Raw genomic sequence first — 15859 nt, forward strand, 5'->3', positions numbered from 1 at the left:
TGCAAAATATATTTCCATATTAGTATGTTGCAAAAGAGAAAACGGACCAAAAAAACCCACAAAAACAATTAAGAAAGCTTAATTTTCATTCAGCCTCCATCAGTTCTTTCTCACCTATCAGAGATGGATAGTATTTTACATTATTAGTCCTTTGAAATTGTTTTGGATCATCATGTTGCTGAAAATAGCCAAGTCATTCACAGTTGATCATCATACAATAGTGCTGTTACTATATACAGTGTCCTCCTGGTTCTGCTCACTTCATTCTTCATCAGTTTATCTTTCAATTAAATCTTCCTAGGTTTTTTTGAACCCATTCTGCATATTGTTTCTTGTAGCGTAATAAAAATCCATCACAACCATACACCACAGCTTGTTCAACCATTCCCCAATTGATGAACATCCCCTCAAATTTCCAGTTCTTTGCCACCACAAAAAGAACTGCTATAAATATTTTTTATATATAGGTCCTTTTCCATTTTCTTTGATCTCTTTGGGATACAGTAGGGTGAGTAAATGATATTTCTGAGTCAAATGGTATGCATAGTGTATACCCTTTGGCTGTATAGTTCCAACAGTCCATTATGTCCTAATTTTTCCACAATGCCTCCAAAATTTTCATTTTACTTTGCCTATCATATTAATCAGTCTGATAGGTATGTGGTAGTAAGTACCTCAGAGTTAGACACCATGTTTCACGAAGGACATTGACACAATAGAGAGTGTCAAGGAGGGCCAACAGCATGATAAGTAGTATAAAGATTAAACAAAGGGACTGGGGACAATTAGCCTTGGTGAGGATATTCTTGATATTTGGAAGACTTTCACGTACAAGAAGCATTAAACTTTTTCTTAGCTACTTTCAAGCAAACTAGGAACAATGGATCAAAAGTGACCAAGAGGCAGATTTGGACTTGATGTAAAGAGAACTAGAGCTATCCAAAAGTTTCTTGAGAGGTCTTGAGTTCTCCAGAAGTAGATATCTTTAAGCAAAGGCTAACTAACCACTTGCTGGGGAGGATATAGAGGGAATTCTGAAACAAGGATGGGTTGATCAAAGTCAGCGGTGTCAAACTCAGTAGAAATGGGGCCCACTAAACTGTTAAGAAGGGTCCCTGTGGGTCACATTTAAGATTTTTAAAATGTACTATTATCAATGTATTTTGTTGTTGTTGTTGTTGTTGTTAAATATTTCCCAATTACATTTTAATCTCCTTTGAGTCACACTCAGAGAGCCATCTTTTGGACATTTCTGGCCTAGGCAACCTCTGAGGTCCTTTTCAGCTCTGTGATTCTAAATGCTTGATAAGCCCATTGCCACCTAGATGAAGCCAAAAACCCTCCATAACTCCAGAAGCTCTTAATTATAGTCCTTGCAAGTCTGGACCCCCACCATTTCCAGCTGCTGTGATCCCTCCTTCACTTTCCCAATGACATTAGCCATGTACCCTTCAAATTATCTTCCATGTACTTTAGAATTTAACCAGTTCTACATGGCCCAAGTATCATCAGTGATTTTGGTGTGTGGTTTTGGGACCTCCTGGATTTATCATTTTGTTGGTCTTCACCCAGTGGGAGGAAATTCATCTTAGCTCTGACCTTTCTATTCTTACCTTTCTCTTCTGCCCTTTTCTAAATCAGAGAAAATTTGAGTTTATAGATTTAGAACTGGACAGACCTTAAAGGTCATTTAACCCAATTGTCTCATTTTTTAGAGAAGGAAAGCACTGCCCAGAGGTGTGGTCAGTGGTTAATAAGTTAGCAAAGTTTGGATTTGAAGATATGTTCTTTGCCCGATCTCTCTGATTCCACATCCAGCTCTCTTTCCACTCTGAAGAACCATTGAAAACCCAACCCCAATCCCTAGCCTAGTCAGGAAAGACTTGAGAAAAGTTGATGTGACCTCCATGTGTTACCTCTCTCAACTCAGGGGCCCACAAATAGAAGGTTTACCTTGGAGCTCCCATGTGGGTCTATTCCCATATATGACAACATGTTGTTTTGTTTAAGGTTGGATTGGTTCTTTTTTTTTTTTCTTTTTTGAAGCTAATAAGTATCTGAGACTGGATCTGAATTCAGATCCTCCTAACTTCAGGACAGGTTCTCTATATACTGTTCTGATACCATTCACTGGTTGCTAGAGGGGTCATGTAGGTATGGTTTAAAATCAAAAGGAAAGTTAGGATTAGAAATAGCCCTGAAGGGGCAGCTAGATGGTACAGTTGTCATATATGGGAATAGAGTTAGCCGAGATCCCAAATCCTTTCTACAAATGAACAAAAGTGCTTAATAAATATTTTTTGTTGGACAAGAAATTGGGACCCAGAAAAGAGCCTTCGAATGTTAACTTATTTAAGATCACACAAAAAACTGAAGTTTTTCTAATACTCAATCTTTCCTTTTTAAATTAGTTTTTTAATCAACAAAAAATCATTTTTCTTCTTTCCCTTTCCCCATTAGAGAAAGACAATCCTTGTAACAAACATACATAATCAAGTAAATTAGATTTCCATCTTAATGTTTGTTGCTGAGTGATTTTTAGTTGTGACCAACTCTTTGTGACCCCATTTGGGGTTTTCTTGGAGTGCTTTGCCATTTCCTTCTCTAGCTCATTTGACAGATAAGGAAACTGAGGCAAGCAGGGTTACATGACTAGCCCAGAATCAAACAACTAGTAAGTTGTACTCAGGTATCTGACTCCAGGTCTGATGCTCTGCCCTGTGTACCGCTTAGCTGCCCAGTTTCCATGTTGGCAAGTTAAAAAATATATACCTCATTCTGCATTGTGAGTCATCAGTTCTCTGCCAGAAGGTGATAGTGCATTTGATTCTCAACCATTTGGAGTCCTTGTTGGTCATTGACTCGGTCTTTTCAATACCCTGTGCTGTATCTCCATCCCTTAGTTATTAGAATCAGGAAAACTGAGCTTTTTGCTTCTGTATCCAGAAGTTAGTAGGTAAAAGAAATAAAGAAAACATAAATCCCTAAAATTAAAATATCCCAGGAGTTGGGAGCAGGAATACAGGGTAGGGATACATACCTTAGGCATAATAAGACTGACAGTTCTTACATGGACAGTATAGTTTGTCATGCAGTCCTTTCTACCTGGCTGCGCCCATTCTGATGTTCCAGCTACTCAGGGCTTGTGACATCTATGAACATATCCATCAGCAGGCTGACAGTGTGTGAAATCTGTACTTGTGCAGAGTGTAATGCACTTACAGGCTCAGAAGACTTGCTCAGTGCACTGCTGCCCTCCCCGGGCCAAGGTCTTCATTAGGGTGTTGAGAGGTAGGAAGACATTAGAGAAATTCAGACAAGTTCTGATAAAGTAGATATGCAGATCAGTGCCGTGCCATTTGGGGTTTAAAAACTTTCAATAAAGTCCATTTTCTAAGGGGACTTTAGCAATGGAAGTTTCCAAAAAGGAACTTATAAGTTCACAGAGAGGGGAAGAGAGGGAGGGAGAGAAAAGATTTGGAACTCAACATTTTTTAAAAAGTTACAAATTGTCTTTAATTTGAACAAGAAATTTCAGTTAAAGGTGTTTTTGCATGTCATTGGGGAAAATAAAGTATTAAAAAATCATCTTTAAATGTAACTGGTGACAAAATAAAATATTTTTAAAAAGAAAGGGTGCATCCAATTGCATCAAGGTTTTTCAGGCATTCTTTATATCTCCACAACTGGTGGCACAGTGGATTGCAGGGCCTGCAATCAAGAGGAACTTAGTTCAAATCTAACCTTGGATACTTCCTAGCTGCATGATTCTAGACAAGTCACCTCACCAATTTGCCTCAGTTTCCTCATCTGTAAAATGAGGATAATAACAGGGGACTGTTAGTGAGAATCAAATGAGATGATATTTATAAAATACTAGTAGGTGCAATATGTTTAAATACATATATACATATTTAATGTGTATTATTTATGCTAAATGTTACTTACTATTCTACAGACTCTTATAAAATTGACTTGACTTGCTCAAGTTCACAAATATTACAGTAAGAATGAGAACAAGTAGCAGAGAAGTGGGGGGAGGTTGTATATATATGTGTGTGGGGAGGGGTATATATGTAATGTATATGTATGTATGTTATATATACAGACACAGAGAGAAGTGCTGTCACTTTATTTGGAGGAATTATTGATCATTTGTTTAATTTAAAAGTCTAACAAAAAGCATTTGCCAAATGCCTGCTGTGTGACAGATATAACAAAGACAAAGTGAAGTAGTCCTTGCCCTCAGTGGGCTTTCATTGGAAAGAAAGTCCAATTCAGGAAGGAAAGCAAGGAAGGAGGACAACAGTATTTCTAGAAATAACTGTCAATGTATAACCTATATCAACTTGCTTAGAGGTTCACAGAGGAAGAGAGGGAGGGAGAGAAAATTTAGAATTCAAAATTTTTTAAGAAGTTAAAAATGTTTTTTAGTTTGAACAAAGAAGTTCAGTTAAAATCGTTTTTGCATGTTGTTGGGAAAAATAAAGTATTAAAATTAAATTTCTAAAAAATAATCTTTACATTTAATTGGGGACAAAATAACATATTTTTAAAAAGAAATGGCTGTCAGATAATAACCAAAGGGATCAATAAAACATTTACAAATATTTATAAGTGAAAGATTTGAAGTTGCTTAGGAATAAGAGCTGTATTTTCCAAATGTCTGTACGTAGGCTAATATAAATCGTTGGCTATTCTGAGTGCTCAGGAAGTGATGCTTTTAGCTTGAGAAATAAGCAAGTACTAAACTTTGTTACAGCTGGTGGAAATTAGGGTTCTTTTTTTTTTTTAAAGACTTGCCCAACAAAACCCAGCTACTTCTCCCCAAAAGAGAAACAAAATGCTTTTTTGGCACAGTCAACTTTCCAGATAACCCCATTTTTCCCTGCAAAGTCAGTCCTGACTCAGCCCTTCCATCTGCTCTTGCCATTGACTTTGCTGATCTGCTTGTACTTAGTGAATCATAGAGTCTCAGCCTTGGAAAGAATTTCATTGGTCTTGGACCCAACCATGAATCCTGTCTGCTGCACTGTACTTTTGTATCCCCAATACATGATTTAGCCATTCGCTACTTGAAGAGCTCGCTTAAAAGAAATTCCCAATTCCCTGAAGTCTTTGACCCTAGGTACATAGACTGAGAACCCAAAGGAACCTTTACAGATCCATCTTGTCTATCCCTCACACCTCGTTGTATGACCTTGAGTAAGATTATATAACAAGTTCTTCCAATGCATCTGGGGCCATCGCTAGTCATCTTGATCTATATCCTGCCAAATAGTTCCAGGGGAGAAAGTGAGGCAGGTGACCTTGCACATCCCTTCCTCTCTTAAATCCAATTACATCATCTCCCTCATATCCTGGTCCTCTTTGAGAGCAAAAGACATAAAACAACCAAAGTCATATGCCCATTTTTCTCTTGGTAAGTTGTATTTATTAAGAAATTTTTCATAGTGTTGAGTGCGAATTGAATGAATCTGTCTTCTTGTTAACTTTTACCCTACCTTCTGGGGCCACGAAGAACTTCTAATCTAATCCCACTTTTACATTAGAACTAAAAAAAAAAAAAAGCTACAGTAAACCCCCCAATCTTTTAAATACTTGAAAAAGTTTATTAAACAATACCTTCATCTTCCCCATGTCATCTTCTCTGTGTTTACTAGGTCCCAGCTAAAATTTCATATTCTACAGGAAGCTTTTTATAATCCCTCTTAATTCTAGTACCCCCTTTCCGCTAATCACTTTTTGAAAAATCCTGTCCATAGCTTTTTGGTACATAATTTTGCTTGTTGTCTTTCTCACTAGAATGTGACAGCATAGAAAGCGACAGTCTTTTTTCCTTTCTTTGTAAACCCAGTAATTAGCACAGTGCCTAGCAAATAGTAGGTGCTTAATTAATGCTTATTAACTGTCAATGTTAAAATCTCCATTCTTCCCACTGTTGGTTTTTTTTTAATTTCCCCGCTAAAAACAATTTTTTTGACAAAGTCAGCATGTAAAATGTTGTACATACATTTGCATTTAGCCAAATGGCATTCCTATAAGAGGAATTAATTATAAAATTGTAAATTGAATCCATATGTTGCAATTAGAAGAAATTAAAAAAGAGTAGCCATCTCATGACTGATAGAACTATTCTACAGGACTGCAACAGGTTTAATGGCATGGGTTATGATAAAGACTAATAGATGGAGTTCTAGACTTCACTCAGAGCTTTTGTCACTTAAGGTAGATGTTGGTCCTTCCATGGTTATATTTGAGCATCTTCATTCCACTTTGGAAAGAGATCAAAAAACTTCACCAGTTTCCCTCATTGTAAACTTATAAGTTAGTGGTCATGCCTTCCAATTCCTTCCCCTCTTTTGTTTGGGTACTGTTTCACCTACTTCCCTTATTCAGAATCTGCTCACTCACCACAAGCTCTCCACATTTGACTTATCCTGTCTCTCCTTTCACTGGTAGAGAAGCTTTGAAGAGAAAGTTAGCAACGTCTTACAGCCTTCATTCTTTCTCCACTTTGGTCTTGTTGCAGAGTGACTTAGCAGTCATAGCTCAGGGCTTCAAGTAAAGAAAGATTAGCCCCAACGGTATCTATTCTCTATTTCAGGTCACTGAAAGAACAATTGAGAGACCTGCCTCTGACATTTGCTATCTGAATGGATTTGGGCACATCACTTAAATTAGCCACTAAGTCACTGATTCTCCAACTTTATGGTCTCAGGATCCTGTTAACTCTTATCAATGAGTCCCAAAAGGCTTTTGTTTAAGCAGGCAATATTTGTTGATATTTACTGTATTCAAAATTAAAACATCTAAGTTTATTCTGAAAGTAGTTTTGACCTCATGAACTTCCTCAAAGAATTATCTCCCTGAAGCCTGCTTTGTGACTCATTGCATAAGCAGATTGTAATTCAAGTTGAGGAAGGAGTTTTCATACCAGGAGTTCCTATGCTGCTGAAATTGTGACCCTTTCTTCTTGTTTTAAAAATCTCTCACATGAACTGGTTAACTCAGAGTGCAGATTGAAGCATACTTTTTTTCGTTTTTATTTACTTGCCCACCCCCAACATTGCTAATATAGAATTTTTTTTTATATTGCTAATATAAGACTTCACACATATAAATTGTGTTTGCTTGTTGCTTGCCTTCTCAGTACTAGGCTTGGGACTAGAGGGAGAGAACTTGGATCTCAAAATTTTAAAAAATGTTTAAATATATTTAAAATCAGAGAGAGTGCTGAAATCTGTTTCCTTGTTAACTTTTACCCTACTGCCTTCTGGGGCCAAGAAGAACTTTTAGTCTAATCCTGCTTTTACATTAAAATTAAAAAAAAGAGGGGGAAAGAAAAAGAGAGGGAGGGAAGGAGGAAGGAAGGAGGGAGAGGAAGAAGGAAAGGGACCAAGACAGGGACAGAGAGAGGGAAAGAAGGAGGGAGGGAGATGGAAGGAAGAAAAGACAGAGGGAAGAATGAGAATGAAAGAAAAAAAAGGAAAGGAAAGAAAGAAACAGGGAAGGGAAAAGGGAAGGAAGAAAGAGAGGGGAAAAGGAGGGTGAGAAAGAGAGAAAATAAATCTTATTATCCACTAGGATGGTCTACTTAGTTATCTGCATACTTTGATGTGCTAGTATTGTTTTACATAAAACAGTTACCCCAAAACCAGATCATGTAGAGGCTGTAAAACATGCTGTGTGTGCTTTCTTTAGTTTCCAATATGCTTTCCATTCTCTTCAACCTTAAAAAAGCAAGCTTTCTCCTTTTACTATTAGTCTCTTCCCCCCATAAACAGCCTTTTGCTCTGTTGTGGTTAACAACCTCTGCTAAAGCTTCTCAGAGGAGTCACTGAGGGTGACTTAACTGACAGCAAGGGAGCCAGGTGTCTTTCCATCCCTACTGTTTTCACATTAGCCTTGGTTTCACTAGCTATTACATTTGATCTTCAAAGATTTTCAGGATCCTTTGGCCCAATGATATCAAAGACAAAAAGGAAGGAAGGGGGCACATTGATTTGTTTTCTTTTTTTTAAATAATAGTTTTTTATTTTCAAAATATATGCAAAGATAGTTTTTAACACTCACCTTGCAATACCTTGTGTTCCAAATTTTTCTCCCTTCCTCCCTCTATCCCCTCCCCAGACAGTGAGTAATTCAATATATGTTAAATATGTATAATTCTTCTATATATATTTCCACATTTATCATGCTGTACCATAAAAATCAGATCAAAAAGGGGAAAATGAGAAAGAAAAGAAGCAAGCAAACAACAACAAAAAAGGTGCAAATACTATATTGTGATCCACATTCAGTTCCCATAGACCTTTCTCTGGATGCAGATGACTCTCTCCATCAGAAGTCTACTGGAATTGTCCTGAATCACTTCGTTGTTGAAAAGAGCTCTGATTGACTTAGTTTTAAAGTGGGATATTAATTATATTTTATTGTATTATTATTGATTTTGTTAAATATTTCCCAAATCTAGTTTGGACTTGGACTCAAACTTTGGGTTCAGGGAGTCCTTCATTTAACCTTCCTCTTGGAGTCTCCTCCCTCTCTAATTTATGTGATCTTACTTTTTACTCTAGAGGTGTACCATCATCTCAAACTACTTTGAGCATATCACTATTCAGTGAGCTTACCAATTTATTTAGGTTCTTTTTTTCCCCCTGCAGGTCTATGGATATTGTACAGAGACACAATGCAACTTTTTGGCTCCCAATTTAAAGTCTTCCAAAGGCCGTCCAAATGTTAATTTGAAAATGAAAGTACAGGATGTTCTTGTAGACTGCAAGACTTTGCAGTATCTCGATGACCCCCGATTTATTGGCTATCGTGTAGAATTTTTGGGGTTGAAAGAATTGGAAGTAAAAATCCAAGTAAGTTTGTTTCATGTACCAGATGGGGAGTAAATAACTTTTTATGAATTGGATTTTTGTCTTTAATGTGTTCATGCTTCATAAGGTCATAAATTTGGAGCTAGAAGGAAATCAGAGGTTGTCTAGTCTATATCCTCGTTGTACAGATTGGGAAACTAAGGCCTAAAGAAGTGAAGGTTAGAACTGGAAAGAAGATCAAAGGTCATCCATTCCAACATCCATATAAATTGGGGACCTGAGGCTCAGGTCTAAAAGTGAGATACAGGATTTGAACTCAAATCCTCTGCCTCCAGAGCCAGGGAAAATTTTCACTACATTACATTGCCCTCTCAATGTAGTAAACAACAGAGCTGAGATAATTTTTTTTTCCTGTTTTCATAATTTTCATGGCAGAAAGAAAATGACAACTTCAACATTTCCAAACATGACATTGAGATGACTCTTTTCTATGGAGAAAATAATCAGCGAAACTGCAGCTTTGAAAATATTACCAGGGGTCAAGATCTTACCACCATTCTTTGCAAAATTAAAGTAGTTTCAACCCAAGATAACATTATTGCTTCGTCTAAGAAAGTTCGGGTAAGTCGGCATAACATGCTTATTCATGACTTACTGTCCCTCTTTTCCTTTCCCCCAAGTCCAGTGAAAAGCCAAATTGACATTCTACGCATGATATAACATCATTCCTTGAGGTTTGGAAGGGACCGTGGAATCTCATCATTTTGCAGATGAGGAAACTGATTTTCGGAAAGACGAAGTAACATGAAGGTTTTTAGATTTTCCTTTTAAATTTAAAATATATTTTTTAAATGCTTCTACAAACTCATGCAGCTGCCAGATTCCCCTCAGATGAATCTGTTAGAGTGTCAAGTTCTGAGCTCACCATTGTATACAATACTAATGAGCCTTGATATCTTTTGTTCTCCTTATACATTCGTATTGTAGCATCTGGGAACAAACACAATATTCAGACTCTTTCCCAGACTTGGGTGAGAGCACTCCTTGAGCAAAAGAAAAAGGATGTGTTTTCAGGGCACCTTGAGTTGAAAATTGTCCAGAGAGATTTTCCTTGAGCTGCTCTGATCAGAATGCTCTGGATTTTGCTCCCTTGTCTTTTCCAAGACATCCATCAGTACCATTTTTTTAATGTTTTGTATGAAAATGAAGCAAGATGCAGGAAAGAAACCTGTACCTTATCATATACTTAACAGAATTTCCTATCACAGGAAGCTCAGTACTAGTCAATAATTGTTAGCTTTTTTTAAGTGAATTGAGATCATTGGATCAAATGCTTGTATCAGCCCCATATGAAGCTCAAGCAATCAATTTATTAACATTTATTAAGCACTAGGTACAATGCTAGATTTGAGGGATAAAAAGACAAAAAGTGCACTTCTGCTCTTAGTCTCTGAGGGGAAATGGCATGTATTTATAAAAATGTATACAAATCAGAAGCTTATCAAAGCTTATGGTTGCAGTGGGACTTTTGGGATGCCCCAGATGAGGTCACTATTATGAGCTACTATTTTCTGGAGGGATCGAGTCATGCTTCTTCATGCACAAGGATGCATTTGAGCTGAGCTTTAAAGGAAACTCAAGATTCTTAAGAGACAGAGATGAGAAGTGCACTTTAGAAGAGAGGGAACTGCCGATGGAAAATCATGAACATGAGAGATGGACTTCCATATATGAGAAGCTGTAAGAAGTCTAGCCCTATAAGATCCATTAAGGGAGTAATAAATAACAAGCCTGCACAATAAGTTAGGGCCAGATTGTTGAGAGTTTTAAATGTTAAAGGAATTGATGTTTGATTCTGGAACTACTGAGATAAATTAGAGGAAGTGAGATCATATGATATAACATAATGCTATATATGACTTACATCATAGGCATTTGATAAATGTTTATGCCCTTCCTTTTGCTCTTTCCCTTCTTAGAGCTAAGAATGGGCCACTGTAGCTGGAGGAGAGGGACTGGCCATAGCAGTGATTTTTTTTTTTTTTTTTTTTTTTTTTTTTGAGTTTTAAGAATGAGAATTTTCATATAAACCAATGAAAAAAACAGGTTCATTTTTATGGAGTTTCATTTTACAAAATTCTAACTTGTAGAATCAGGATTTTAGAGCTAGAGATCTGGCCAATCTCTTCATTGCTTAAGGCCAATGGAGGATCCAGAATTCGATTTTAGGATCCTTGCCTCCCATTCCCCTTTGGTATGTTGGGGGATGCCTGTGATGTTATGGTCTATGAACACAAACATGGTACCCTCCTATTCCTAGAATAATGCAATCTTTTGTTGTGTCAGGTCAAATTGGGAAACTTGGAGCTCTATGTTGAACAGGAATCCGTCCCATCTACCTGGTATTTTCTCATTGTTCTTCCCGTCCTCTTGGTAACTGTCATTTTTGGTAAGTACCAACATTTTTATTAAAAGGAATTTCGGAATTCCCTCCCTCCTGAGCTCTTCTTCCAGAGTTCCTGGGCTTCCTTCAAGTCTCAATTAAAATGTTAACTTACAGGATGCCTTTCCTGCTTCCTCTCCTCTATTCCTGTTCCTCTGTTGTTTACCTCCAATTTATCTTATTTGTATCTTGTTATTACATAATTGTTTACACACACAAAAAAAAAGGAAAGAAGAAATGCTGAGCCAATTATGTGTGTTAGTGTAAAACTCTTTGTATATATAAAAACATACTTTTTTGTCTTACTAAAATGTTGATCAGATTGATGTAAGTAATATAAAATAGGAATACCCATTTCTTTAGGGTTCTCTAAGAAAAGTGAATAGATTACAGGAAGAGATATTGATATTCCTTGATATGGAGAACTCTTACATAAACAAAATAAAGAGAATATGACTCTGTAGTGAGAGAACCTGAATTCAAATCCTGCTTCCATCAACTATCTGTGTGACCTTAGATAAGCTATTATTTCTCTAGACTTCAGTCTACAATATAGAATAATAGTCTCGGGTTCAGTGACTTCTGTGGTCCATCCCAGCTTCAAATCTATAATCTCATAATCACCAATTTTTAAAAGTTGAAAATAAAAAAGATGGATCAGTGTCTTTATGAACATATTCTTTTTTGTTGTTGTTCCCATTTATTCTTTAATTTTAGCTCCAATTTATTTTTTATTTTAAATAATAGCTTTTAATTTTTTAAATGTATGCAAAGATAGTTTTCAACATTTCACCCTTTCAAAACCATGTGTTTTAAGTTTTTCTCCCTCTTCCTCACACTCCCTCCCCTACATGGCAAGCAATGCAATATATGTTAAACATGCGCAATTCTTCTATACATATTTCCACAACTATCATGCTATATAATAAAAATCAGATCACAAAGAAAAAAAAATGAGAAATGTAAATAACAACCAAAAAAAATACAAATACTATGTTGTGATCCAAATTCACTCCTCACAGTTTTCTTTGTGGATGGAGATGGCTTTCTCCACTTGGGAACATTTTCTAAAAAATGTTTTTCAGCTAAAAAAATGGAGTTATAAACACTGTTGCTCAGAATTTGAGGGTTTTTTGTTTTTTTTTTTGGATAATCTTTCATTTGCACTTTCTAGGAATTTATCTTGATGTATTTCCTGTTCAACACTGATTGTTTGATGGAGCCATGATTTTGTTGGGATTGATATTCTCTCAATTGTTGCATCTCAATTTCCATTATCTGTGCACTTTTTATGTTTTTCTTTAAATTCTTCAAAGATTATTCACCCAATATACTGTAGGATCTGCTAGGGGCTCTTCTGAAATAATCTTGAAGAATTCACAGTCCTCTTCTTCAGAGAATAGTAACATGGTATATTTGGGTCTGTCACTCCCTGTATGATTTTGGATACTTTCAGTCTCCTAATCTATAAAATGGGAAGATTGGATTCAGTGTTCTCCACGATCCCTTCCACTTCTGGGTGTTTGATCCCCTGACTTTAGTAGAGAGTATTTATTTATTATCAAGAAGATGAGTCCATTCTTCTTGCTCTCCAGTGAAATAGTCATCTACTCTGTGAATTTTTTGTTTCACTTCTCGTTTCGATTTGATACAACCCAAATCTGTTTTGTGCAAGGCACCAGAATAGGTGCTTAAAGAGACAAAGGTGCAACCACACACAAAAAATTTAGAGAATTTAGAGCAGAGGGATCATAGACCTCTGAGTGGAAGGGATCTCAGAAATCATGCAATTCAGAGAAAGTGAGACTTTAGAGCAGGGGTCCTCAAACTTTAAATAGGGGGCCAGTTCACTGTCCCTCAGACTGTTGGAGGGCCGGACTATAGTAAAAACAGAAACTTTGTTTTGTGGGCCTTTAAATAAAGAAACTTTATAGCCCTGGATGAGGGGGATAATCGTCCTCAGCTGCTGCATCTGGCCCATGGCCGTAGTTTGAGGACCCCTGCTTTAGAGAGATGAGATCACTTTGCCAAGAGAACACTTAGGTGGCTGGGATTTGAACCAAGGACTTGAAACCCAGCATTTTCTCCATGGCTCAGACTCGAGGATCATGGTATGATGTGCCCTGGGTCAGACACATAATGAGCAGGTGAACTAAGATTTCATTAATTAAATTAAGCATTTCTTAGTGATGAAGAATATGACATATTTCTTTACATTTTGAGCAGTTCAAGTAAAACAAGGGGCTGTGATGGGTGGGTTCCCTTCCCACTTTCACACTGATGTTATTAATTTCTTCACTTTTGCCCGTGCTTCTGACAAGCTGGGATAAATATACCTCCAATGATACAGATAGCAACATGCCCTCACTTCCTCATCCTGTATGATTTCTGTCCATGGAATTAATGCATTTCTTCCCAGGCCACCTCCCATATCTCTTCCAGACTAACTCACCTGGGTCCATTTTGCCTTGGATTTAAAACACCTGCCCTGCCTGTCTCCCAGGGAGGTTGTCAGCATGGAAAGAGATAACAGATGTATGAAAGTGTTTAGGAAACTATAAGCCATGTATTTTAATGCTCGGTTGGGTCTGAGTTCTTCTTGGCATGAGTCCTTGTCCAGGACACTCATACATTCATTCAACAAATATGTCTGCAGAGTGCTATAGATGGATGGCAAAGCCTCCCTGTCCTGTCTGACTCTTGGCCTTCTTCAGTAGCTCTTCCATCAAGGGACCCACCCAGTATAGTGAGAGGCCTTCCCCCTAGTTGTAAATATTAGGGATTATTATTTCCATATAAAAATTTCTGTGATTCTTTGGACTTTCTCCAAGTTTTCCATATCTCTTATCTACATGACATCTAAAGCCTTGTAACTGGATATAGATTAGTATGGAAATAAGTAGATTAATTCATAAAAGCTAAATTCAATTAACAATTAGGCAGTGAAATCACCAAGCATTTATTAAGTTTTCTTTTTGCTAGGCACTATGCTAAGCATGGGTGATACCAAGAAAAATCAAAACAGTTCCTGCCTTAAGGAGCTTGTATTTGAATACTATAATTCCATTTTGATTCCAAGTTCTTTCTTTCTTGTTTGTTTGTCTCCCTCTCTCTTTCATTCCCTCCCTCCCTTCCTCTTTCTTTCCCTCTCTCCCTTCCTTCCTTCCCTCTCTCTCTACCTCCTTCCCTCCCTCCCTTCCTTCTTTTCCTCCTTCCTGTCCTCCCTTCCTTCCTTCCTTCCCGTTCTCCCTTCCTTCCTTCCTTCCCTCCCTCCCTCCTTTCCTTCCCTTTGTTCCTTCTTCCCTTCTTTCCTCTCTCCCTCCCTCCCTTCTTTCCTTCCTTCCTTCCTCCCTCCCTCCTTCCTTCCTTGCTCTGTCCCTCCCTCTCTTTTTCTTCATTTCTATTGTTAGGCTTCCCTGTTTGATGCTGGTTATAGTCTATACTCATTTCCATTTTGTGATTCATTGTCCTCATCCCCTTCTCTCTCCAACTCATGAATATCTGCTTCTTTCCTGTGTCATATTTGTGAAGATTATTTATGTTTCCGAAGTGACCTGTGCAGAGACTGACAATTAATCTTCATCGGCTTATCTCCATCTGTTTCACCACTTATCAAGGTCCTTTTAAAAATTTGAATCCCCTTCTGGTAACTCTGCACAACTTGTTGCCATCAGGAGATTTAATTACTCTAATTCTTGATTTTTGACAAGCCACATGGTGCTAGGGAGAGCATGCCAGACTTGGAAAAGGAGGAAGACCTGAGTTCAAATATTCCTTCTGATATTTACTAGTTATATGACCGTGGGCAGGTCACTTGTGTGAACATTAGGCAGCTTTCTGTGATTTAGCTGCTAAGGGATTTATATTGATATCATTGCAGTGACTAGAGAAATCAAGAAAGGCTCTAAAGGTGTTGGTCACCTCCTTGTGATCAACTTAAAGGGGCAAATGAACAAAATATCAAGAGAAAACAAGGGCGTCCCTCTCTGTTCCTGCCCCTAGCACACTGATCCCTTTGGTGAATTTATGGGAGAACATGCAGTGATGGGATGTTATACATTTCAGTGACAGGGGTCACACAGGTAGCTCTAGGGAATATGGACTGTACTTGAAATCAAGAAGACCTGGGTAAAAATTCCATGCACTAATTGTTACCAATTTTTTTATCTATGAAATGATTTCTAAATCCCCTTCAAAGTCCAGACCTGTAAAACACTCATCAAAATGCTAAATAAGATAGCAGTAGGTAGAGCACCAGCCCTGAAGTCAGGAGGACCTGAGTTCAACTCTGGCCTCAGACACTTAACACTTCGTAGTTGTGTGATCCTGAGCAAGTCACTTAACCCCAGTTGCCTCAGCAAGAAAAAAAAGAAAACTAACTAGTACTCAGACTGATCCTTACAAAATGTCACTCAATAGCCCATTCTCATCTCCACTTGGAGCTAGAAAGGGCCTTGGGAGAGCTCAACTTGTCCAAACCAACATTTTACAGGCTAAGAGATTCCATGACTTGGCCAAGGTCACACAGATAATCCTAGGTCTGGGATTCAATCTTAGGACTTCAAGCTTTTAAGTCAGCATTCTTTCC

At 37.5% G+C, this 15859-nt stretch overlaps 1 protein-coding gene across 2 annotated transcripts in view; it reads left to right on the top strand.

Moving 5' to 3' along the window:
* The window catches only part of PLXNC1 (plexin C1), a 237013-nt gene that overhangs the window by 124691 nt on the left and 96463 nt on the right, over window positions 1–15859 (top strand). For both annotated transcript variants that reach the window (XM_031940840.1, XM_031940839.1), the window contains exons 13-15: window positions 8667–8870; window positions 9264–9449; window positions 11175–11277. In XM_031940840.1, coding sequence (XP_031796700.1) covers window positions 8667–8870; window positions 9264–9449; window positions 11175–11277 — 493 coding nt within the window. The remainder of the gene's footprint in view (window positions 1–8666; window positions 8871–9263; window positions 9450–11174; window positions 11278–15859) is intronic.

The sequence above is a fragment of the Sarcophilus harrisii genome, chromosome 5, assembly GCF_902635505.1.
Source record: "Sarcophilus harrisii chromosome 5, mSarHar1.11, whole genome shotgun sequence".
Lineage (NCBI taxonomy): Eukaryota > Metazoa > Chordata > Mammalia > Dasyuromorphia > Dasyuridae > Sarcophilus > Sarcophilus harrisii.